This window comes from Benincasa hispida, chromosome 11 (assembly GCF_009727055.1).
Source record: "Benincasa hispida cultivar B227 chromosome 11, ASM972705v1, whole genome shotgun sequence".
NCBI lineage: Eukaryota > Viridiplantae > Streptophyta > Magnoliopsida > Cucurbitales > Cucurbitaceae > Benincasa > Benincasa hispida.
The window spans coordinates 73,072,269-73,099,611 of NC_052359.1; the positions used below are offsets into that span (position 1 = coordinate 73,072,269).

The following is a 27,343-nucleotide window of genomic DNA, read 5'->3' on the forward strand; positions in this document are numbered from 1 at the left end:
TTGGTGTAAGATAATAGAGGGAGAGAGAGAAAGAAAAGAAAAATGTATCTTTTAATTAAAAAATGTCACTGAATTTTGTATTCTTTAAAAAAAACTGTTCCTTTCAACTTTCAAAAGTTTTAATAATATTATTAAAATTTTTAAAAATATTTTAAAAAAATATTCTTACAGTAAGTTTTGAATAGAAACTATTAGTATTTTGTTTAAAAAAAACCATAAAACTTTCAAAAGATTCAAAATACCATTAAACTTAGAAAAAGTTCAAAAAATAATCATACGGTTAGTATATGAACAACCATTAACATCTTGTTACATAAATAATATCAATTTTCTTTTTTAAAAAAAAGTCTAACAATGTTCTTATTGCTAGTATGGTGATTGATTTATTTAAAGTTTTTTTTTTTTTTTTTTTATAATTTGAAAAGAACCAATTTTAAAACAAATTATATATACATCCTCATTTTTTTCATTTAGGTTTTCTCATTTTTCTCCTATTTTTTCTATTTCTTATATAAATTTTGTCAATAACTAAAACAAAAACCAAAATTTTTAGTTAAAACATAAAATCTCAGAAAATCTAATAAAATTTCAAAATCAAAATCTTCCTTTAAAACATACAAAAACGATAAATAGCAAAATAAAAGAAATTGTATTTGGCTATCAACACACACTCAACTACTAATATTACAACTTTGTTAAAATATTGAAGTTCTAAGATTTCTTGGTGTTTATATTATTCTTTTTCTTCTTGTTATAATCTATATTCTTTAATTAATTAAGTGGATAGTTTTATTTATTCATACATCTTTTTGAGATAAACAAATGTCAAACAATTACGAAAAAGAGGAGTACTAGGATATTTATGATTTTTGTTCATATACTAACAATAAGGATATTTTTGAAAGATTTGAAAGTTTAGGGGTATTTTTGACATAAAATGCTAATAGTTTCCATACCAAAATTAATGGTAAGGGTATTTTTGGATTATTTTTTGTAGTTTAATAATATTTTTGAAACTTTTGAAAGTTCAAAAATATTTTTTATACAAAATATAAAGTTTAGGAGTATTATGTATAGTTGAGCTTTTTTTTTTTTTAACAAATCTTTTTAAAACATCAATATTAATCAAATTCACCCTATTTTACTACGTCATGCATTTAATAAATATAAAAGAGTACCATGTTAGGTTAAAAATTATTACAATCAATTGACATAATGCTTATACTATCATATCTAGAGGTTCAATTCTCCCATCCCATACATTGTAAAAGAAAATCATTAAAAAACATCTAGCTTTCTATTAGTTATAACCGACAACGAGGTCAGGGCGGGGTAAGGGGGGATTCCCCCCATCCGCGCCCCTGTCCCTGCCAATTGAAGGCAGGGATGGGGACAGGGATTCCCTATTGAAGGAAACGGGCCCCCGCGAGGACCCATCCCTGTTNATAATTATATAAATATTTGTAAATAATATATTTTTAGGGTATATATATAATTATATATTATATATATTTATTTGCAAAATTATATATATGTATATTAAAAAAATAATCGGGGTCGGAGATTGGGACGAGGTGGTGATACCCTTCTCATCCCCACCTTCTCCTCGATCGAGGACCCGGTTAGAATCTCCAATTTGACCCCACCTCGGGTCAAATCGAGGATTTTTCGCCCCCATTAGAGTGGGGACCTGATCCTGTGGGAATTTTTGCCAACCCTAATTAGCTACGTACATTAACAAAAAGTTAACAGTAACAAGGAGGTTATCTCAAAACTCAATTTCAACTAATTTAATCAAACATAAAAAATTAAAAGTGTTTTTTCTTACAAATATATATATCGTTAAAATGACAAAAGGTACAAAATTAAGATCTCATTTGGTAATCATTTGGTTTTTGGTTTATCGTTTTTGAAAACTTCTCCCTTTATTATCTTCCTTTTACCAATAATTTAAAAAACTAAGCCAAAATTTTAAAACTAAAAAAGATAGCTTTTATAAACTTGTTTTTGTTTTTGAATTTTTGGCTAAGAATTCAATCATCGTATTTAAGAAAAATGTAAATCATTTTAAGAAATAGGAAGAAATAGGATTAATTTTCAGAAACTAAAAACAAAAAATGACATGGTTATCAAATGTGACCTAAAAAAATTGTTACAATGTAAGTACCTAATTGATAATTTTGAAATTATAAGACCAACTTAATATATTTTTATGTTTCAGCTGCTCTCTAGCTCTTGATGACTCTCGTACTATTCTCTCTATTTTGTTTATAGTAACGCATTACTTTTGTGTCAAACATGTTGAGATGTTCTAATGTGCACCTCATGTTCTAATTGTTTAAAAAAATTAGAAAAAAACTCCAAACATTTTTATAAATACGTAGCTTCCTTTTATTGGGAAAAACCTTCCAATACTATCACAAGAATAAGCAGAAAAAATAACAAAAGAAAAAAAATTAGAAACACAAGAATTAATGTGAAAACACTCTAAATTGGAGAAAAAATCATGAACTAGAAAAATCTACTATGTAAAAAATTATTACAATCACACAGAAATCTCTTCCTAACTCCAACTACAAAGAAAACACTCTCAAAGCATTTATACAACTCAAACAACTAAACTAAAGCTTAAAATGCTTCAAATTGGGATAATTAAAAACAAAAGACATAAGCTTCTTCTATTTATATAGTACTTTGGGTTCATCACTTTCTTAAACCTTTTCGACGTGAGAAAGAGATTTCTACATAAAAAGTCATCTTTGAACCATATATTTATGAATTTTTTCAAAGAAGGCTTTTAGTGTTAATTTTGGACAATTCTACCATTTTTTCATTTATTTATATTCGTTTTTTTAATATTCTTTTTCATATTTATGAAGCTCACTTCATGTTGTAGAAAGAATATACATTTATTATGGAGAGACAAAATGCATTAATATGATTTGTTTCCATTTTCAAGTGGAAAAAAAATGCATTTAATATGTTTTTTTTTCCTCATTTTCAATTGGAGAGAGGGAAAATACATTTAATATGATTTTTAGGGAAAATACATTTAATATGATTTTTTCCATTTTAAATTGAAAATGGAAAATGCATTTAATATGATTTTATTTTCCATTTTGTTTTTTATGTTTGATTTTTGATATTATGTGATATATTTTGTTGTTTATTTTGAGTATTATTTGTTTTCATGTAACATATTCCATTATTTATTTGGTGTATATATCCTAGATATTCTGATATGTATGCACTTCCACTTGTGTCTATAATATATTCCCTCGATGTTCTGATATGTATGGTAATATAATCCATTGTTTGTTTGGGTATATATTTAAAGTATTCTGATATGTATGCACTTCTAATTAGATATCGTTTATGCCTGTAATATATTCTTTTGATGTTCTAATATGCATGCCAATATACCATGAAACATTGTCTTAGATGTTTGCAAATATTCAAACCAATATATGAAATATACTGGTAAGATTAACACACGTTCAACATAAATCATATATCATAAATTCTATTTATATGACAGTATATATCATAAATTCTATTTAAATAGCAAAAAATCCCAATAAATCAAAACTTAATATAAGCTCCACCTTCAAATTCTTTTTCAAACCACATAATTTTAAAATTTGAAAGCTATCTACTACAGTATATAAATCACGAATGGATTAAATGTTCAATAAATATATGTATACACATTATAAAACAGAAAATCTAAATATATATCGAAAAATCGAAGAAGACTACATATATCACAAACCAAACAAAAGTGGTCTTATTGAACCGACCAAACCATGGTGGCAAGACTTGAGGAAGAAACCCACAACGACAAAATCTGATTATGAATTTTTTTAAAAAAAGAAAAAGAAAGAAAAATTGGACATAAGTCGCTCCCAGCGCCGTTTCTCACAAAACTTACCAACTGGTGGATTCTGTCACCGACGAATGTGTGTCATGTGGCCACTGGTGCAGATGGGAATGACGACAAGATCAGTGTAGACGAGTACAACGACGATATCTGGATTTGGCCAGAAAGATGAGAGAGAGGATTTTGAGATAGAGATTGAAGAAGATAGAATAGCTTAGGGTTTTGAGAGAGATAGAAGAAACATTAATGCACAATACCCTAGGCTATGCATGGAGGAGAGATACACTAAACCTAAGTATTTTTCTAATTTTTTATTTTATAAAAATTATGGATGAGACCTTAATGGTAAATAGACACTGACATTAATAAAAATTTGTAGTCTGTCGAAAGATTTTTGAAATAAATTGAAGGTAGAAGACAATAGTGCAACATAGGCATATAAAAAAGCTATCAAAATCGCATGAAAAACCACTATTCTAATATTTTGCCAAAACACGTTACCAATACATTAAACAACTCACATGTTTCAACATGCTTTTCTGAAACCTCCACTAAATATATGTGAACCCTCAAAATCCACTCCTTTCGACTAAAAAACACATGTTGTGTTTTTATATTATTCTATGAGCTTGATATATAATAATATATATTATATATATATATATATATATATATATATATATATATAATATATATATATGAAAAATCTCTCTCTCTCTCTGTCAGAAGATGGTTGTATATTTTTATTGACTTGCACCCCATCTCTTTTTGTCATGAAACATCATCTCTCTATTATTTTAACAATCAGAAGATTGCAATATTTGAGCCCATATCCCTTTCTCTTCCTTTCTTATATCTGACCTTGAGCACAATTAATCAAGCTATATATATCCAAAAATATGGCTCCAAAATAGAGGAGAGTGAGCCAGAAAGATGATTGAGGTGGGAGAGATAGGAAGAAGAAGCTTTAGTTCATCATTGTGCCAACAAACTTCAAGTTTCAGAAGTGGCTCGACGACGGCGGAGGAAGATGACGACGTTGACGTTGCTTCTCTTTGGGAGTCTATCGAGAGATTGCCGACGTTTGAACGTCTGAGATCTTCATTGTTCGTCGGTGGCGGTGGAGGAGGAGAAGTTGAGGAGAAATTAGGTGGGAGAAGAGTTGTTGATGTTACTAAGCTTGGTGATGAGGAGCGCCATCTCTTTATTCAAAAACTCATCAACAACATTGAGAATGATAATCTAAAGCTTTTGAGAAAAGTTAGGGAGAGAATCCACAAGTAAGCCTATTTTCTCTTCCCATGTTTCAAATCTTCATTTTTATTATATTTTGTTTTGGTTTTAAGGTTTGTATGGAAATTTTTTAGTCTTTTACCCTATAATTTTCATTAATTATTTGATCAAATCTCAATTTGTTTTGAAGAGATAGAGAGAAAAGGAAGCATGATGGAGAGAGTAGTAATAGATTCGTAGGCAATTTTTGTAATTAAAGGAATTGGATAAGATTAAAGAAGGAGAGAGAGAAAAAACACACGATAAAATGACTTTTGTCATATTTATCATTAATTTCCATTTTCAAATGTCTGTCAGCTTTTTTATAAAGTGATTGACGAATAATTTACGTTTTAAGAATCGACATAGAAGATTTTCGAAAGTTTAAGAGAAAAACTAAGATGTTAAAACATGACATTTAATATATAATATATAATATATATAATATAGCTGAGTTAAAGTGCATATATAAATAAAAATAATCAGATAAATTTTGTCTTAAGGCATAATGTTCCAAATAAATATATAGTTAATAAACATGTTATGTACGCATTTTGTGAATAATATATAATGAGTTAAATTGAATATAATTTAAATTTTGAGGTTGTTATTAAAAATAATGTTTAAAATTAATAATAAAATGGGGATTTTAAAAAATAGAACAATAAAGAAAAATAATTACACAAATAACAAATTTAATTATAATTGTGATAGACATTGTTATCAATATCTATCATAGCTAGCAGAAGTTTATCATTGATAGAAGTTGATAAAAGTCTATTAGTGATAGAAACTGATACAAGTCTAATAGAAGTCTATCAATGCTATCAGTAATAAAAACTGATAGAAGTCTATCATTGATGACTATCAATGATCGAAACTAATACAACATAATTGATAGAGGTTGATAGCAGTCTATCAATATCTTTTAATATATATTTTTTTAACTATTTCTATAAATAGTTGACATTTTTTCTATAGGTGAAAATTATTCTAATAAAATAGATAAAATATGTTTAATTATTAACGAAGGGTAATTGTTTGTATATTGTAGAGTTGGTGTGAAATTTCCAAGCGTGGAAGTGAAGTACAAAAACGTGAATATTGAGGCAAAATGTGAAGTTGTTCGAGGCAAAGCTCTTCCTACGCTTTGGAATTCTCTTCGAACCAAGCTTTTTGTAAGTATTTTTCTTTTCTAATAATTTTTTTAAATAATCGATAATTTATTTATGCTGTGTATTTATTCATTTTAATTCTTTTGCAATGGTTAATTATTATTTATTTTTATAATATGTGTGAGTGGAGAATCGTACCTCTAATCTCGTGGTTATTGTATGTTAATTATACTATATTTATTTTAACAAATGTTAACCATCATTGAAATTATTGGATTTGGAAAAATGATGGATGCCTTTAAATTTGTTAAAATTAATAGATACATCGTGAAAAATTTGAAAAACATAATGATAACCATTCTCTAAATCTAGACTTTTTTAATTAAGAAAAAGTGTCTATAACTATTTGGTTTTTTTAATTGCTATTGTTTTTCTCTCCATAGATTACAGAACCGTACATAGATTTTCACCTCATACGGCTCCTTGAAGGCTTTAAATAAATCTAAGGAGTGTATCGGGATTATTTATCTTGATATGTCTTTTTTGTAGAATACTATAGGATAAAAATCTATCTTGTGTCCCCGAATTAACTCATTAAAATTCTCTTGTTCTAATATAATAATAAAGAAAAAAGTTACCTCTGAATTGATCTTATCCTTAAAAAAATATATTTTTTTTTGTTGAGTAATAACTTAATTCTTTACTAAAATACTAACTACAATTTTACTTTTTTTTTTTTCTTTTCTAGTACATATTTGATTTTTAGGCAATTTTCTTAAAAGAAAAAGAAAAAGAAAAAACTATTTCTTTTATTTTCAAATTTTAACTTCGATTTTGAAACATTTCTAAAAAAGTGGATAAAAAACTTAATATTTTAAAAATAGATCGTATGAGGTTAAGTTTGATTTTTTTTTCTATTTTTTTCTCTTTTAAATTGACATCAGTTCATGGTATCTTCTCCCAATTGTATAGTAAGGTCTCATTTTACTTAATTAAGATTGAAAATAAAAAAGAATTAAAAATATAAATTAGCTTGAATAATATATATAACCAAAATCAATTCTTTACTAGTGTGTTTTCTAAAATTGTCCTAATAATAAAAACTTACTAGACGTTTCAATTTTTATCATTTAGAGATTCAATTTTGACAATTATTATAAGTTTGAAGATCTAAATTTAATAATTATATAAGTTTAAGAACATAATCGTAACTATACCGTACCTTAAGAATAGTTTTTACAATTTGTACTCCGAAATAAAAAGGTGCAATTGATTTTGTTTACCAATGTAAATATATAATGTTCAAAATATGAATTCATTTGAATTCGATGGGCCGTAGAAATTTTGAGATAAAAAGATAATATAAATAAAATAAAGTTGTGGGACCTAATTTGAGAGTTTATTTTTTTTTCCTTCTTTTTTTTAATGAACAAATTTGAGGTTTGGAATGAGATTCCCAAGCTTTAGTTTAAAGGCTCACAATTAAGAATCACCTTTTTATTGGTATTTTTTTTAAAAAAAAATTGTGGACATTGTTTTGGATTGATATTAAATATAAAATAATATTTAAATGCACGTGTTTTGATATACATATATAGTAATTAATGTTAATTAAATTGTTTGTGTGTATTTTTACGTAGGTAGAAACTAAAATTAAATAATTTAATATAAAATATTAAAATAATTTCTAGAATTATTTAATATTTAAAATTAATATAAAATCATATTTTTAATATGATGCCCGCATGCTACAACTTTTATTGATCAGAATTTTAATTAATTATTTAAATCGAAGAGAATAAATTATTGGAAAAATATATTAGTATTATTCAGTATATTTTAGTATGAACTAATCAATTAGTCAGTTAAAATAAAATAAGTAAATATTTTTAAATTAAACATTAATTAGAATAACATTGAAAATAAAATAATTTAATTTGGGAAGACGAGCATAGCTCGAGATCCTCTTACTCCCAGATTCCATTTTTTTAACAACCCCAGCTCCAATTGTACTAATAAAATCTAATTTAATTATTAAATAATTAAATAAGTACTAATGATAAATGTATTTGCAAAAAATTATTAACCCTAAATAAAATATTATCATCTAATAATTAATTAAAAATAATAAGTAATAACTAATTAATATTTATTCATCAACTACAATATGTTTATTTTTAGAGTTCATTTCATGTGTAAAAATATATCTATATCTATGGTATCACAAAGATTCATTATTTGATCATTCAAATATTTTTCTCTGATAATATTAAAAATTATATACAATTAGAAGCAGAGAGTTTCGTACCACGAATTTCATAATTTTTAACACATTTAGATTGAGCTATATTCGATTTGGATATATCATAATTTCTTAGAGTCTATTTGATTCGCAATCCAAATTCTGTTTTATGTTTTCAAATTTACTAAATTCAATGGATATATGTTTGGCAGACAACTCAAATTCTGTTTTTGAAAATTATTTTCGAATTTTGTAATCCAAACAGTGTAAATTCTAAAACAACAATTTTATATTTTCATTGTATTTAGAATTTTAATTTTAAAATTTAAAATACATAATTATATTAAATAAAGTTAAAAACATTTAGAAATATAGTATATGTCATCTTATAATTCAATTCAATTTTTAAAAAATTAAAATATTTATTATGTAATATATAATAAATTAGGTTAAATTCCAAATTCAGTCCATATGGTTTGGATAAAGTTAAAAATTAGTTCATATGGTTTTAAAATTTAGATTTTAGTTCATGTGATTTGATATTACTTCATATATAGTTTTTATGGTTTGTTAAATTCTTTTAAATAATCTCCATCATAGGAACTATTTATGAAGTTTTTATCAAACTGTATGGAGTAAATTCTAATTAATCATAATACCTAAATTCTAACTTGTTACAAATTATAGGGATAATAAAATTTTAATTTATTCTATAAATTATATATTATNTAATTTTAATTTTTTTTAATATAAACTATGTTTATAAATGAATTATTAATAGTTTATTATCAATTAATATTTAATAGGTAACTATAATTAATTTAAAATTATTTAAATTAAAATATAATTTCTGAATTATGTGATTAAATACCTATCAAAAACATGAAATATAATTTTGTTTTCAAATTGTCGGCCAAACAGACTTTTAATGTTCTTAAATTTCGAGATTTTAATTCTTAATGATATATCTTATTTTGGTAGGACATCATCAAATTTTGTGGAGCGAAGTCCCGTGAAGCTAAAATTAATATAATTGAGGATGTCAGTGGTGTCATAAAGCCGGGAAGGTACTTCTTTAAATTAAAATTTTATCCCCTAAATAATGTGATAATTTAAGAAGTAAATGAATATTATAATAACAAAATATTTTTAGGTTTCTAAAGATATAAGTTGACACATTTAGGGTCATTTGGCCCAATTTTAATTGGATGGAATGGGTTATTATTATAGCCCACTTAAGAGATATTTGATGCACGATAAAAACAGAGAATTGAGTTGAGTTGATAATTATTATCTAAAAAGTTAAATTATCTAGATATTTACCTTGTCTATGTTTGGTGTGCAAAATTGTGTTGGTAATTATTTTCTTTGTTTGGATGAAGAGTTGAGTTGGAGTATGTGGTATTGTTTTTGTAAATGAAATTGATTTTTTCTTTTTTTGCTATTGTTGATTTTAATTTTCAACCATACACATATTTTTCTAACTTTTTTAAGATAAAAACAAAAAACCTTCCAATTCTTTTCCATTCTCAAAACATAACAAATTTTCTACAAAGTAATCATATACATGACACAAAATTTTGAATTAAATTTTTTAAACACTCAAATAGAAGTGATTATTCAATTCAAAAACTCAACTTAATCATTAATTACCAACAAATTAAAAAAAATTTGAAAGGACTAGTGTCATCAAATGAAACTATTGATATTGTTTTAGATAGAAAGGATAATACTTAAATGTTAATCTTAAAAAAAATCAAAATCTTACAATTTAAATCATAAAACTAACTATTAGACAGTCTTTTTTAACCAACTTGTGGAATATGGATTTACCTTTTTCTAAAACCGATGAATTGATTTTAGAAATATTGATGTCTATTTTTTTCTACTATTATGTTATGTCAGTGTACAAACTATCTTTTTTTAACAAAAAAAAAACTTGAGCAATAATTTTAAATTCCACTGTTTCATTAAAATTATGTAATATTTGAAAACATCAAGGGATATGTTGTTTAAAACATATAGTTGAATTTTTTTTTAGTGAAATAATAATAGGACGTTGTATGTAATAATTTTTTAGATCTAAGAAAAAAATGAAATAGAAGAAGAATAATTAGATCTAAAAGAAGGACCGTAGAAAGAAAATCAAAAAAGAGAAAGGAGGAGTTGAGAAACAAAGGGGAAAATAAAACCCATACGAGCCAAATAAAGAAAGGAGAGAGAAAATGAGAAAGATGAACCAAACGACGAAAGAAGAGAGAAGATGGGAGAAGGGGAATAAATGTGAGGAGAGCATGAGAGAGAGAAACAAAAAAGTAATTGAGGGAGTTAGGAGAGTAATGTAAACGAGTGGAAAAACAGGTGAGAGTGTGAGTAATAAAATGGTGGGTAATGAAACCCACCGTTTTATTTTTATCAGTGGTCGTCGAAGTTGGGCACACGAAGGTAGTAGGCAAAGTATGTCGCCGAAGTTGCTTGTGCGAAGGTAATCGTTAGAGTTAGTCGCTAGAGTTTTCTTAGAGGTGGTTGATGGAGCCTGGAGTTCTTCGTCGAAGTTGGTCCTGCGAATGTGGAAGAGCCCAAAGTTTTTTTTTTTTACCAAGGTGGTTGTTAGAATTGGTTGCCAGAGTGTCGTTGAAGGTGGTTGCTGGAGTTCGGAGTTGGTTGTCAGAGTTGGTAAAATAACCAACTTAACCCCACCAACATTTAAAGTTGGTTGTCAAATATTGAGTTGGTAAAAAATACCAATTCAACCCAACTCTCCTTGTTGTCAAACATCTCTTTATAATTATTTGACATCTAATTATAATAGTTGATGTTTCCAACTATTAATTAGAGTAATACTATTTTGAAATTTCTTTATTATAGTGTTTATTATTTTCTATCTTTTCTCTCTCTTTGATATAGTGTTCACCAGACTAAAATACTCTGCATCCCGAATATAGGCTGACATAACTAAAACTAAAATAATCTACACCCTAAATACAATATATTATAATACAGACTATAATAATTGTTGCCTATAATAACCATTTTAGTGTACCAATGCCCTCTTCTTTCTTAAGGTTTAAAAAATTACTAAAACACTATCGCCACAGGCATCACATTAGGTTTTGCTAATCATAGTACATGAAATTAGCAAATATAGAAGAGCTAGAAAAAGAGTCCATTGAAGTTGAAGACACATTACTAGCTAAGTGTGACCCAAATGATTGACTGGTCCACGTATAAGCGTTGATAAATTATCAAAATATAAAATATATAACCACGTTCCATGCATCTTAAACCCATCGTCGAAGATAACATCAAACATCCATGCCAAAGCAATGTTTATTCTGACGTATATGATATGAAATATAAATACCATCGGTCAGTTCGTTTTTTTTTGAAAACCTAAAATAGATTGAATATCATCGATTTTCTCTAAACGCAAACTAGACTAGTTCTAAACCCGAACTGATGATGATTTCGATCGGTTTATTTGTTTGTTTGTTTATTTATTTATTTTTGTTTGTTTTTTAAATTTTGGATTTTCCGTTTGCACATTCGATAAATCTAAAATTTATATTTGAACTTAACTCACTATAAGCTAAAAATGAAATTTTACAAATTTAATTGATGTTTAAAACAAGCCGTTTGTTTCAGGTTAACTTTGCTACTTGGTCCCCCGGGATGCGGCAAGACCACCCTACTAAAAGCTCTATCCGGAAATCATGACAAATCTCTCAAGGTATTTTATTTTATTTTATTTTATTTAATGCTGAACCTTAATTTCCTCTAAATTAAATATAACACAGCATCTTCATGTTTCGTTGACAATCCAAATTCTGCTCTATGTTCTCACATTTATTGATTTAAATAAATATATATTTGATGGACCATTCAAATTCTATTTTTAAAAACTATTTTTGGATTCTGTGATCCAACTAATGTCAATTCTGAAAACAACATTTTTATACTAACATTGTATCCAGATTTTGAATTTTAAATTTTAAAATGTAGAATTGTATTAACAAAGATAAAAGCATTTATAAATACAGTATGTCATGTTATAAACTCAATTTATTTTTTAAAAATTTATGTATTATGTAATGTATTATATTTATATAATATTCTAAAACATGTTCATAAATAAATCAATAATACTTTATTGTCATTTAATATTTAGTGGGTAACTACAATTAGTTTTATGATTTATAAGTTAGAATATAATTTTTTAATTTACTATCAAACACATATCTGAAAACATAAAATACATATTAAATTTAGTTAATTGAATCTCTAGTTTAAAAATTTATATTTTCAGATTTCCTATCAAATAGATGCTAAATTTATGAAATTATTGCAATTAAATTATTAAATAATACAAAATGTATAAACCACCTTTTAAACTATAAGTTAGAGTGTTTCAATTTCAAACAAACACTTATTCTACATAATTGTTACAATCAAATCTAAATTATTTTTATATATTATTTTCTTTTATAAATTGAGTTCTTTTTATATATTATTTTCTTTTATAAATTGAGGTGGCAACTTATATAGTTGTTAATGCATTTTTTCAATATTTAAGGTCCATTTGGTGACCGTTTAGTTTTTTTAAAATTAAGCTTATTTTTTTTTTCGTATTTCTTATAATAATTTGCATTCTTTTTAAGTACAATGATTGAATTTTTAGTTAAATTCCAAAAATAAAAACAACTTTTTGAAAGTTACTTTTTTTTAGTTTTCAAAATTTGACTTGATTTTTTAAACCATTAGAGAAAAATAGATAACAAAAAAAGAAATTTGACGATAAAAATAGTATCTATAAGCTTAATCGTAAAAAACAAAATGATTATTAAACGAACTTAAATATTTAGTCATACAATTTGGGTAAGTTTAGAAAGACGATTGATGAAATTGAAAGTTGGTTGACTTTTCTTTGTCTTTCCTAATCTTCTTTTGGCAAAAAAAGATGACAGGAGAAATTTGTTACAATGGGCACAAACTAGAGGAAATTGTCCCCCAAAAAATTTGTGCATATATAAGCCAATATGACCTACACATTCCTGAGATGACTGTGAGAGAAACCCTTGATTTTTCAGCCCGGTGTCAAGGTATCGGAGATCGAGCAGGTAATAATAATGTTGTTCGTTTCTTATCAAATATCTTTTTGAACATTTTTTTACATAATAATTATTTTTCTCTCGAATTAAAAAAAAAAAAAAACTACCTTTTTAGTCCCCGAATTTTGAAGAATAGATATGTCTGGTCTTTAAATTTTCAAAACATATCTTTTTAGCTTACAAATTTTTAGAATAAGTGCATTTAGTCTTGAGTTTTCAAAATGTACCGTTTTAGTCCCAAGTTTTTAAGAATGAGTTTAAAAGATTCCTGAACTATTTTTTATTTTCACTTTATAAAATTACATGAAATTTTGAATTATAAAAATATGTTTAAAAAATAATTTTAAAGAGAAGAGGCAATCTTAAAAAATTAACTTTGAATTTAAAATAATAATAAAAAAATTAATGTAGGGACTTTTTAAACCTATTTGAAAAAACTCAGGGATTAGAAAGGTGTATTTTGAAAATTTAGGAATCAAATGAATCTATTATAAAAAATTCGAGGACTAAAAAGGTATGTTTTGAAAATTCAAGGACTAAATGCATATATTCTTCCAAATTCGGTAACTAAAAAGGTAATTTTCCTCTAAAAAAAAAAAAAATTACAAACTTTATGTCAATTCAACTATGATTATTTCGGCTTAAAGAAAAATTTCTTAAACCTTTTAAGAAAGTAAATAACTGACCAAATTAGGAATCATTCAACGATAAACTACTTAAAACTTAGTAATGTTGGGGTTAGGACGAAGTGAGTCCCTTCCCTTTTTTTCCATGGCCATGAAACATAAATACGAATACGAATACAAGATATAGAAACAATATGCTACGACGTACGACAATTTCTAAAAACTGAAGATATAGATACGTTTAAAGATACATTATATATATATGATAATGCCAATTAAATTTTATAATACTTATTTTAAGTTAGACTAAAGTAGATTTAAGAAGAGAGTGAAAACTAAAAAAGAAGAAAAAAGAAGAAAAAATCTAACAACATCGAGTGGAGGTTGAACGACTAGAGTAGACGACAAGGAAGAAGTAGAAGATGAAGATTAAAGAATGAAGTTGAAGTTGAAGATGAAGGGGAGGGAGTGTGAATCATGATTTTAGGTAGTGAGAGAGGAGAAGAATGAAGATTTATTTACCTTTTTATGATATATTAGTTTTTTTATATTATTTTCAATCTATTTTGTTTTGGATTGCTAGGTTTAAGTGGACTTTAAATAAAATAGATTGTAGGTTGGACTTAGATTTGAAAAAAAAAGACCCAACGTATCCCCTTCACATATCGAAAGGGGATACGTGTATCTAAAACTTTAGAAAAAAAAAAAAAATATCAGATATTTCAAATCACCTATATCTATCACATCTTTATAAAATACGGATCTGATATCGATTATCTGCACAATTAGAAATATCTATATTTTCTATCACAAGATGAGTCGAGAAAGAACATTATTCTTAGTCCAAAAACTTTAATTTGAATTTTATATTTAATAAATCCTTGACTTATATACAACCTTTAAAAAAAGATACCCAATAAAACACATAATTTGTCAAATAGTTGTCTCATAGTTGCATGAATTTTTTAAAAAGATATCTAATAGTTGGATGACTATTTAGAGACTAAGACATATTAGAATCCCTCTTTAAAGATTTAAGTAATAATTAAAGTAAATATAAAATTGGCATATGGTTGCTCAATATTTGGGAATTGGTAACATTTTGTGTGGTTGTTTGGTTCTTAATGTGAAGATATGATGAAGGAGATTTGTAAAAGGGAAAAGGAACAAGGAATTATTCCAGATCCTGATGTTGATACTTACATGAAGGTAAATATATATTTTTTCCTTTAATTAATTCTTTTTATTTTATGCATTAATTAAGGTATAAAATTGTAAGTGTTTTTAAATATATAGGCCATTTCTGTTGAAGGACTAAGACAGACTCTTCAAACTGACTACATACTCAAGGTCAGATTCTCTTGCTTTTACCCTAAGTTTTCTAAGTGAGTTAATTTCATTCCAAGATACAAAAGAACGAAAATCAGTAGGTGCACCAAAATATTTCAGTTAGAGGTTTATTGAATTTAAACTTGGTAAAACATATGCTTCCTTTACAAATAAAATTGCAGATTTGTCTGAATATATTCGAGTATAATCAATAATGTCCCCGATGGCTCCAACATTTTCGTGCGTTTTGGTCAAACGATATCCACTTGTCTTGAACTACTTAGAAAGACTACTTCGATATACCAATACAAGTAATTTCAACGTACTTAATTTCTCCTTAGCATCATAGGAAAATTTCTAGGATGTCACCTAAATGTAGTATAGTTCCAAGACAAGTATGCTCGACTTTGGAACCACTATAATTGAGCCATCGAAAAAGACGAAAATGCACATTGTTAGTATATATTATAGTAGCTTTTAATTCTTTTTCAAGTTTTCTTAACCATATTTTTCTATCCTTTTAGGATCCTCTCATTTAAATATAGTTTCTGTTCATTTATGTATCTCAACATCTATTCGGACATTATAAAAGTGTATTGTGTCAAAAGAAAAAAATTGAATGAGAATAAAATAATTCGATGAATGGAATTAGATGATTGATATAAATTTGACTAAACTAATTGAGTTTTAAAGATGTGAAAAAAAAAAGAGTTTTACCCAAATAATGATAATTTATAACACAAATAATGTTACCATTAATCTCCAATTATTTTTTCCAATGATAATATATTGCAGATCCTTGGGCTTGATATTTGTGCAGACACTCTAGTTGGAGATGCTATGAGAAGAGGTATTTCAGGTGGTCAAAAGAAGAGATTAAATACAGGTAAAGTTGATAATTTCCCAAATTTTCCAAATACTTTCTTCTTTTTACAATGAAACAAATAGTATCATCTATTCTCAATATTATTCTAAATTTTTTATGAATATTTCAAAACTAGCTACCCTGGTAAGACAACCAAAATTGGAATTTGAAAAAGTAGGTAGCGATGAGTTGGAATGAAAATTACGACACGTTTTAAGTCAACGTCATATATACTTGTTTCAAATTTCAAATTCTATCTAGAATTTTAATGGATTTATAATCCAATGTTAGTTCTGAAACATTCCATGAGAGGTCAACGGTAAGATTGAAACTTTTGAAAGAATAGAAATACTTTTTAAATGCTAAATTACAAATAAAAATACTTAACTTTGTCATTTGTTTCAAATACCTATATTCTGTCAACATTTAATATTATTATCTTTGACCTTTTATAATGTTTAAAAACCACCTTTAAAGTATAAAATCCATTAGAATATTGGACGAATATTAGGACCTAAAACAATGTGATAGTGACCTCTAATAGAAATTGAGACTCAAATATGTACCTCGACATTATTCCAAGTCACTCACCATGCACACATCGATTTTGCGTTCTAATTTCGATAAAAAATTCTAATAGGTTTCTACTTTCATATGGTTTTGAAACATTTATGGAAATTTTTTTTTGATCATTTTAGGAAAAAAAAAACAAAAAAGTTGATTGAATATTATTGAAATTACAAAAAAAAACATGCAGGAGAAATGATGGTTGGTCCATACAGAGGCTTGTTCATGGATGAAATAACAAATGGATTGGACAGTTCCACTGCCTTCCAAATTGTTTCTTGTCTACAACATTTGGCTCATTTCACAAATGCTACAATTCTTGTTTCTCTTCTTCAACCAGCTCCCGAAACCTTCGAACTTTTCGACGATTTGATCTTGATGGCGCAAAAAAAGATCGTATATGAAGGTCGTCGTGATCGAGTTCTCGAATTCTTCGAGCATTGTGGATTCAAATGCCCCAAAAGAAAAGGGGTAGCGGATTTTCTTCAAGAAGTGATTTCAAGAAAAGATCAACCACAATTTTGGTATCCCAATGAACAAATTCCCTACTCATATGTGTCAGTGGAAGAATTTTGTAGGAAGTTCAAGTGCTACAATAATGTAGAGAAGAAATTAGTTGATGAAGAAGCAATTTCAATAAAATTACCTAATTTTCAGAAGTCCAAAAGTTGCCAAGAAATAAATGAAGTTGCTTCTACTTCTAAATGGGAAGTGTTTAAAGCTTGTGCATCAAGGGAGCTTCTCCTCATGAAAAGAAATTCCTTTCTTTATGTCTTCAAAACATGCGAGGTTAGTGCCTAATTTTAATTTACTTTAATCAAGTATATATCTTTATTTTTGACAAATATGAGCATAGTAAACCCATATACTCTTTATTTTTTTAATTTTTTAAAAAATACTTGAGTTGGTACATTTGTCTTTGTGCAGCCTACTAAGTATCTAATCACAAATTGTCACATGATAAATTTTTTTAATATTATTTTCTTTGTGATCGACTATGTATAGAGATAGGTACAACTTGACTAGCTACACTTTAGTATTACTCTTTTTTTTAAGGTCAAGAGGAAATTTTCATATCCTTTGTTGTATATACCTATTATTTACTTTTATTTTCTTTTTTTCATATATTTTTTTTTAGTTTTAACTAAAAATTGAAAACTTAAAAAAAAAAAAATGTAGTTTTCAAGGATCTAATTTTGCTTTTAAAATTTGTTCTAAGATTTCAAGTGCGTTCTTAAAAAAAAGTTCATTTACAAGTTTATTCTCTAGATTTAGAGATTTATATTTATTTAGTATCTTTGAAGTTTGGATTTTTTTGTGCAATAGATTTATGGATTCTTAAACTTTTAGTTTTGTGTCAATTGGTGCCTCTTTATAGAGTTCACCATTCTTAGGTCAAATCTAAATTTTGGAACGAACCAATATGCTTTTGAACTTTATGGTTGACTCTGTTATCATATTAGATGTTTATAGGTTATATCTCAAAGCCAATTAAGTTTCGATATGAAAGCTCATATTTATCTAATATAGTATTAGAGTTAAATCAATCCCAAATGGGTATTGGGTCTAAAAAAGCGAATTAAGATCGAACCCAAGAAAGATGAACTTAAAGAAGCAGCATCTTGAAAATTTCATATCGAAAAGATGAGAAGACTTGACAATCTTGGTTTAAAACCGACATTGAAGAAAGTGTACAATGTCAGTTTAAAACCGACATTAAAGACAACCGACATTACAACTGACATTAAAGACCTTTTATAACACTATTTTTAATATCGGTTGTCAACCGACATTAAAGCCTAGAAATCTTGTAGTGAATCCAAGAAAAATGAACTTAAAGAAGTGGCATCTTGAAAATTTCACATCGAAAAGATGAGAAGACCTGACAATCTTTTTAAAATATATGAATTACTCCTTTCACTTTCTCAATTGGTTTTGAGATAGAACTCCACACTTTCTATACTATTATTCCAAAATTAAAGTATATACTAAGAGGTGTTGGTGTTTTTGTTTTTGGGCAGCTATTCATAATTGGTTTGATGACAATGACTGTGTTTATAAGAAGTAGAATGGAAGTTGATGTTGAAGATGGGAATTACTACATGGGAGCCCTATTTTTTGCTCTAATTTTACTACTTGTTGATGGGTTTCCAGAATTGGTAATGACCATTGAAAGACTTGAAGTATTCTATAAACAAAAAGAATTCAACTTTTACCCAGCATGGGCTTATGCAATTCCAGCTGCCATTTTGAAGATCCCTCTTTCACTTTTGGAGTCATTAGTATGGACTTCTCTTACTTATTATGTCATTGGCTTCACCCCTCAACCTATCAGGTCACTTTCCATACACTTTACAACTCTCTTTTCAAGGCTTTATCTTAAGGTTTTACCTTCTTGGATCCCATTTTTTTTAGTCATCCCTGCCCTTTTAAATGTCTAAAAGTCCTTATCTTTTCTATAAATAATCTTAGAATGATTGTGTTGTCATCAAACTTATTAGTTTGAGTTGAAGCGACATTAAAAATAGATAAAAAACTTGAGTACTTCCTTAGATGTACTTATCTTGTACATCCCTAATTTGGCCAATAAAATACCGCCACATGACAGTTTTATTCTTTAAAAAAATTAATTTTTTTCTAATTTCTTTTTTATGTGGTAAAGAAGTGAGAGTATATAAATGACTGTACCTAATCATTGCTCTTAAAAATATAACAACTAAAATAGAGTGAACTTCAGAGTACACATTTTAAAAAAATATATATTTTGAGTTCCCATTAAAGTTATCACTAAGTAGAAGATTCCCATATGTTTAATAGCATTCCACTTATAGACTCATTTTCAATCAACTCGTTTGAATTGACTTTTTAAATACTTAAAATAAAGATGGAGAAAAAAATTGTCATGTTACCAACTCTTTTTTTATTTTGTCAAAATTAAAATAAGTTAATATAATATAATGTAAATGACATATTATTGTATAAACTACTGTAAGTTTAAGAATTCAATTTTAACATTTTTATAAGTTTGAAGACTTAATTTTTACAATTAAAAGTTTGAGGATATAATTACAACTCTAAACTATTCTGGGAGAAGTTCGAATCCATTTCGTTCGGATATTGATTAATAATTTAAATCGAACACTTTGAATTTTAATTAGCTGTTGGTGTAGTGGTAGTGCTAATTATGATTTTTTTTTGGTTAGGTTCTGTCAACAGTTTATTCTTCTGTTTGGGGTGCACTTATCAGCATTATCCATGTTTAGAATGATAGCTTCAATCTTCCAAACCAATGCTGCTTCCATAACAGTAGGCAATTTTGCAATATTATTTGCCTTATTATTTGGTGGCTTTATCATCTCACATAGTAAGTTTTCTTAATCACTTCTCAACTCATTATAATTAAGAAATATTAATAAACATAAAAATATACGGGTGTAAGTAGGTTGAGTCGGATTGTTTTTTCTTATAACTTTACTTGAATTTTGCAAAAACATTCTCAAAAAGTGAGTACAAGACAAAATAAAGTATATAAACTCAAATTTCAAAAAGTAAAAATTCAACTCATTATCAAACGAGAATAACTATCAATATTAATACGAAAGAAAATGACATTATTAGAATTTAAATGCTGAGAACTTCGTTCTCTTGTTAAATCATCATTCAAAAAAATAATAATAATAATGAAAACAAATGTTAATTTTAAAAATATATTTTTTTAATTTTTGGAATTATGCAGCCTCCATGCCAGCTTGGTTGGAATGGGGTTTCTGGGTTTCACCAATTAGTTATGGAGAAATTGGCCTTTCTGTCAATGAATTTCTTGCTCCAAGGTGGCAAAAGGTGAGACTTTTTTATTTTTTAACTTTTTTAATTTTAATTTTAATTTTTTTAATTAATATTTGGGGTGCGAGACCAAACCTCTAAAGATGAGTTGATGATACATACTTGATGTCAGTTGAGTTATACTCATTTTAGTGAGATTCTTTATCCTAATTAAGATTTGTTTGACATTTCTATCCACATTCATTTCTATGAATTAATTATGAATACATATGAGATGAATCGAGATTTAACTTTCGTTAAACAATAGATGTCTTGAATCATCAAATCTTGACATGTCGAACTAAAAAAAATATCCATATTTAATCGTATTCATGGACCATGAATATTCTAAAAAGTATTTGGTCTTGAAGAATATATGATAGCTTATTAGTGATTGAATTTTTATAGGTACAAGCTATGAACACTACAATAGGTCATGAAGTGCTTCAAAGTCGAGGACTCGACTATCCTCAAAGCTTGTATTGGATTTCTCTCGCAGCCTTGTTCGGATTTGCACTCATTTTCAATATTGGATTTGTCTTGGCCCTAACTTTCCTCAATCGTAGGTTCATCTTTTCGTTAAATTATAAGTTTAATCTCTAAACTTTATGTTTTTATCTAATTAACTTTTGAAATTTAAAAGTTTTAATTTTGTGTCTAGCAATAAGTATCTAAACTTAAAAATATCAAATACGTCCCTAATCTTAAAATTTTATATCTAATAGGTCCTTAACATATTCAACCGTTTTTTAAAAACTAAATTAATCTTTTATACATAAAATTGAATTTTGTATCTAATAGATCATTAAACTTTTGATTTCGTGTCTAATAGATATAAAAATGCGTAAAATAGGTCGCATCAAGGATCCATTAGACATAAAATTAAAAGTTTAAAGTTTTTTTCTTAAAAAAAAGTTTTAAGGACATTAGATAAACAAAAGAAAAATAAAAGTTATTTAACAAAGACACAAGTTTGAGAGATTAAAATTGTAATTTTACCTTCTATGTTGTTTTGTGTTCTAATTCAAAGGGGGCATTGCATATTAATATGAAGAAAATTTGTTTTGTATGATTTTATCCAATATTTAGCTCCTGGATCGTGTCGTGCTATTATCTCATATGAAAAGCTTTCTCAATCAAAGAACAGTGAAGAATGCAATGGTGGAGCTAATTCTGTGGAACAACCTCGTTCTTTTAAGACCGTCATAGAAACCACCAAAGGTCACATATTCAAATTATCCTTTTTCTTCTGTTATTAAAATGAGTTTATTTATGTTTTCTTTTTCATGGTTTCATTGCTCAAAATAACAGGAAGAATAGCATTGCCTTTCACACCTTTAACAGTAGTGTTTCAAGATTTGCAGTATCATGTGGACATGCCACTGGTAATACTCTTTAGACTCTCACAACTAAATTAGCTTGTCTGTTGAGATTGTTTCTGAAACACTTTTTCTTTTTTTAAAATTTTGATTCAAGGAAATGAAAGAAAAGGGTTTCACCCAGAAAAAACTCCAACTCCTTAATGATATAACAGGAGCTTTAAGGCCTGGTGTCCTGACAGGATTGATGGGTGTTAGTGGAGCTGGAAAAACAACTCTGCTTGATGTTCTTGCAGGACGAAAAACGAGCGGATACATCGAAGGAGAAATCAAAATTGGTGGTTTTCCTAAAGTTCAAGAAACTTTTGCTCGGATATCTGGTTACTGTGAACAAACTGATATACATTCTCCTCAAATAACAGTTGAAGAATCTTTGATCTTCTCTGCTTCGCTCCGTTTGGCATCTGATATCGACTGGAACACGAAAGCAGTAAGATCTTTTCTTTCCCTCTTTAGCTAAAACTTTATTATCTCTGATGTTGATATTAGTTTCTTGTTACTTAGCAATTTGTGAATGAAGTCCTTGAAACCATTGAACTTGATGGCATCAAAGATACGTTGGTCGGCATACCTGGTGTTAGTGGTCTATCAACCGAGCAACGTAAACGGTTAACCATAGCTGTAGAGCTTGTTTCCAATCCTTCTATCATCTTCATGGATGAGCCTACCACTGGTTTGGATGCAAGAGCAGCTGCCATTGTCATGCGAGCAGTTAAGAATGTGGTTGATACTGGAAGAACAATGGTTTGTACCATTCACCAGCCGAGTATCGACATCTTTGAATCCTTTGATGAGGTAAAAAATTTTCAAATGCTTTAATCTTCAATTCTATCCCCATCTCGCTCTTTGTCGTTGAAGATGCAATGATTTCATTCGAACCATAATAATTTTCCCTTCTCAAAGCAAAAGGAAGACATTTTTTTAGTGAACTATTACTATTCTAAAGATGCTTCTTCTCACCTTTTTGTGCAGCTGATTCTTTTGAAAACTGGTGGTCAGATGATCTATTGCGGACCGCTCGGACAATGCTCAAGAAAGGTTATAGAATATTTTGAGGTCAGCTTGCTCTGAAATTAACAATAATGTTCTAATTGTAACTATATACTCCATTCATTTCCATAACCTTTGTAAAAGCTTTTCATTCTCTATTGCATACAGCATGTTCCTGGGGTTTCAAAGATCAGAGAAAACTACAATCCTGCTACATGGATGTTAGAAGTTACCTCTCCATCAGCAGAAGCTGAACTTGGCTTAGATTTCGCTCAAGTGTACAAGAACTCTTCTCTGTATAAGTGAGTTAAACTCCATTCTTTTTAATTTCAACCAAGTATGTAAGTTATGATCAGGATTCCAAATAGTGTGTGATAAGGCACATTCTGTTGTAGTTTGAATTAAATGTTCTGAGAGTGTTTATACAGTTTTCTTGCAGGCATGTTTATACATTTTGTCAGCCATACTTATGAGTTTTCTAAGTCAGCTAAAGTTTTTGTTCACCACTTCTATTATAAAAAAAACATGTTTGTTTATTGTAAGATTGACATGGATTTGGTAATTTAGTTGGAATCCATTGTTGTCAAGTTCTAAGTTGAATAAAAATCTAACTTTTAAGATAAGATAAGATGATGCATTCCTATTTAAAAAGACATAAAACATGCCTTTCTATAATATTTTTGTTTTGCAGGAACAATAAAGAGCTTGTAAAGCAGTTGAGCAGTCCGCCTCCTGGTTCGAAAGATTTGCATTTCTCGAACGTCTTTTCGCAAAGTTTCGTCGAACAGTTCAAGGCTTGCTTTTGGAAACAAAACTTGTCATATTGGAGAAGTCCTTCTTATAACTTGCTCCGTTTTGTACGTACAGCTGTGGCATCTTTTATTTTTGGGATACTGTTCTGGAAACAAGGAAAAGAGATGTGAGTACTTTATGCATTGTTGTTCATTGTCTCATTTCATGAATGTGAAAGCTTTTTAGAACATTCTCATAGCATTAGGAGACTGACTAACATGTAACCCTTTTTAGGGAGTGTTCGCCCCAACTTGCCTAGTTGGGTCAACTCGGCTATTATAGCCCTCACATTATTTGGACCTTCGATTATAATAGTTGAAGTTATCAATTACTATAATCCACACTTAGCTACAGAAAAACTGTTTGAAAACTCTCATTATCTACTCTATTTACAATTTTTTAACCATCCTCTCTCTTTATTTGTAACTTATAACGTACCAACTATAATAACCATTGATTATAATAATCAACTCAGTACTCCAAGCAGTTCCTTATTTTCCTTTTGTTTGTGTTCGAAGAGAAAATCAGCAAAACTTGTTTAATGTTTTCGGTTCGATGTATACTGCTATAATCTTCCTTGGCATTGACAACTGTGGATCAGTCCTTCCTTATGTATCAATGGAGAGAACTGTGATGTACAGAGAAAGGTTTGCTGGGATGTATTCTTCATGGGCTTATTCACTTGCACAGGTACATATTCCTCTTAACTTGTTGAATCATTTTTATCCTAATGGTTTAGCTTTTAGCATAAATTTGAAGTTTGTTCCCAAAACTTTTGAGTTCGTGTTTAAGAGATCAACTTTAGAAAGTGTCTAATAAAGTCCGTAAACTATAAATTTTGCATTATAGAGGTCCTTGAACTTTAAAATTGCCTGATATGCAATATTGATCTCCACTCGTCTAGATATTCTACAAATTTAACATAGTATCAGGGTAGAAGGTCCTGTGTTTGAACTTCTAGAATATCATTTCCTTCCCGATTAATATTGATTTCCACTTGTTAGGTATTCTATAATTTGAACATGGTATCAGAGTAGGAGATCTCGTGTTCGAATCCATAGAATGTCATTTCCTCTCCATTATAGGAGATCTCGTGTTCGAATCCATAGAATGTCATTTCCTCTCCATTGGATATTGACTTTCACTTGTTGGGTACTCGACAAATTTTTAAGCTCACAAATGAGAAGTGTTATTGATATAACTAAATTTACCACAACTCATAAGCTTAGACTTTTGAGGTCAATCGGTGAATATATTAGCCAACTTTCCAATGGTCTAATAAGTTAAAACTAAACTTTCTCTAACTCTGCAGGTGATTGTTGAGGTTCCTTACATATTTATACAAGCAGCTGCCAATGTATTTATCACTTACCCAATGATTGGATTCTATGGATCAGCATCCAAAGTATTTTGGTATTTCTACTCAATGTTATGTGCTCTTCTCTACTACAACTATCTTGGGATGCTTCTTGTCTCCATTACACCAAACTTTTACACTGCTAACATTTTGTCATCTGCCTTCTACACCATCTTCAATCTCTTTTCTGGCTTTCTCGTTCCGAATCCGGTAAGTGATGTTCAATTAAGTGAAGCTTCTCCTTAATGTTCTTTATTTTTGCCCTTTTTTCCTCCCTATCAATGAAACTAGATCTAGTACTGTAATCTGTGAACAAAAGAGACTAAAGACCAAATTCCTTTTCTTAAAACATAAGTTTTCGAAAAAACAACCGTTTATACTCCTAAACTTTGAGGATTATATTAATTTAAACCTTGAATTTTTGTAAGTGTATCGATTTACATACTACATTAAGTTTGTTTGGGAAAACCTCGTGTGGAACTTATAATTATATCAATTAAACCTCTAAACTTTCATAAATTAGTTAATTTAGACTCTTACTTAGAATTTTCTTTGAGAACCATACATGCATTTACTCTAATCGTTTATTTTGTAAAATCGACATTTGAAGAAATCTACACAAGTTTGAGAATTGATACATGGATGATTTTCAAAGATGATCGTAATGAATGATTTGAATTGATTGCCTTACGAAAATATAGGAGGTTAATTGGCTTGAAGTATAAGTTCCACACGATTTTGGTCAATGAAATCTAGAAAATGGGATAAAATTGATAAACTTATGAAAGTTTCAAAGTTTAAATACATACAATTATTAGTTTAGAGTTTTATTGATATACTCCCAAAAGGATCAAAAGGGTGTAAAAATTTTGAAGGGGTAAGGATGAAGGAAATGATCAGTACTAAGGTACAAATAGGAACAATGAGTATTCATTATTTAATTTTCTTTATGTAGTTAGAATATGGCTTGTCTTGTTAGATTATCTTTTTATTTGCCTTTGGTTTCTCTGCTTGAAAGCTCTGTTTATCAGATAAGAAAAATTCACATGTTAGCAAGAAACTATTTTTCATGCAAAATTCTGTTCTTACTTTAGAGTAATAAGAAAAGAAGTGAGATTCAATCTGAATAAAAGTTCTCTCTTTTTATGCAGCAAATCCCAAAGTGGTGGAAATGGATGTATTACATTACCCCAACATCATGGACTTTGAATAGTTTATTAACCTCACAATATGGGGATTTAGACAACACATTGATTGTGTTTAAAGAAAAGACAACAGTATCAGCTTTCTTGACAGACTACTTTGGATTTCATCACACTCAACTTCCCCTTGTAGGAGTCATTCTCATCCTCTTCCCTCTTGTATTTGCTCTTCTTTTTGGATTTTTTATAGGAAAATTGAGCTTCCAAAAAAGGTAAACAAAGCCAATTTCCTTACCTTTGTTTGTAGAAAATGTGAGACTAAATTAAATTTAGTCATAATGTTTATTCAATATTTTTCTTTTCCTTACCTTTTTTTGTAGAAAATGTGAGACTAAATTAAATTTAGTCACAATGTTTATTCAATGTTTTTCTTTTGAAAGTTTAATATTGTTCATCATCAATCTGCTAGGAGTTTGAGACCAAAATTGAAATTTTATAGAGAAGGTCATTTTTACCAATTCTTTACCAAGTTGTAGCAACAACAATGCTTCTTTTAAAAGTAAAAACTTTCATGACAAGTTTCGTATTGTATTTATATGTTATAGAATTATATTGGTCAACTTGAACATAACTCAACAAAAATTAGCATATACTTTTTTTCTTAAGTAAGAGGTTCCAATTTTTACACCTTACATTTGTTGTGTTGGTTTTCTTCCAATTCTTTATTCTTTGTTTATTAATTGTTATGTCATTACAAATTCTTATATAATTAGACCTTTTTGAGATTCGATATTTAAAATATTCATTTAAACCAATAGTATGTGTATATATATACTAAATGCAAAATAAAAACAGTT

The 27,343-nt window shown here is 28.0% G+C and overlaps 1 protein-coding gene across 2 annotated transcripts; it reads left to right on the forward strand.

The window, feature by feature from the left end:
• The first annotated feature begins 4,601 nt into the window (after window positions 1-4,601).
• LOC120090165 (pleiotropic drug resistance protein 3-like) lies at window positions 4,602-26,838 on the forward strand. 2 transcript variants are annotated; one of them, XM_039047687.1, is made up of 23 exons: window positions 4,602-5,160; window positions 6,207-6,330; window positions 9,491-9,576; window positions 12,155-12,239; window positions 13,467-13,626; window positions 15,376-15,452; window positions 15,540-15,593; window positions 16,368-16,458; window positions 17,195-17,793; window positions 19,026-19,339; window positions 20,208-20,368; window positions 20,741-20,844; window positions 21,235-21,388; window positions 21,916-22,047; window positions 22,138-22,211; window positions 22,303-22,635; window positions 22,710-23,000; window positions 23,178-23,261; window positions 23,364-23,497; window positions 23,887-24,114; window positions 24,506-24,677; window positions 25,300-25,554; window positions 26,496-26,838. In XM_039047687.1, the coding sequence occupies exons 1-23, from the start codon at window positions 4,814-4,816 to the stop codon at window positions 26,760-26,762; spliced, it is 4,326 nt and encodes a 1,441-aa protein (XP_038903615.1). In that variant the 5' UTR covers window positions 4,602-4,813; the 3' UTR covers window positions 26,763-26,838. The 2 variants fall into 2 exon arrangements, with proteins under 2 accessions (XP_038903615.1, XP_038903616.1); XM_039047688.1 differs by lacking the exon at window positions 22,710-23,000.
• Window positions 26,839-27,343: the final 505 nt, after the last annotated feature.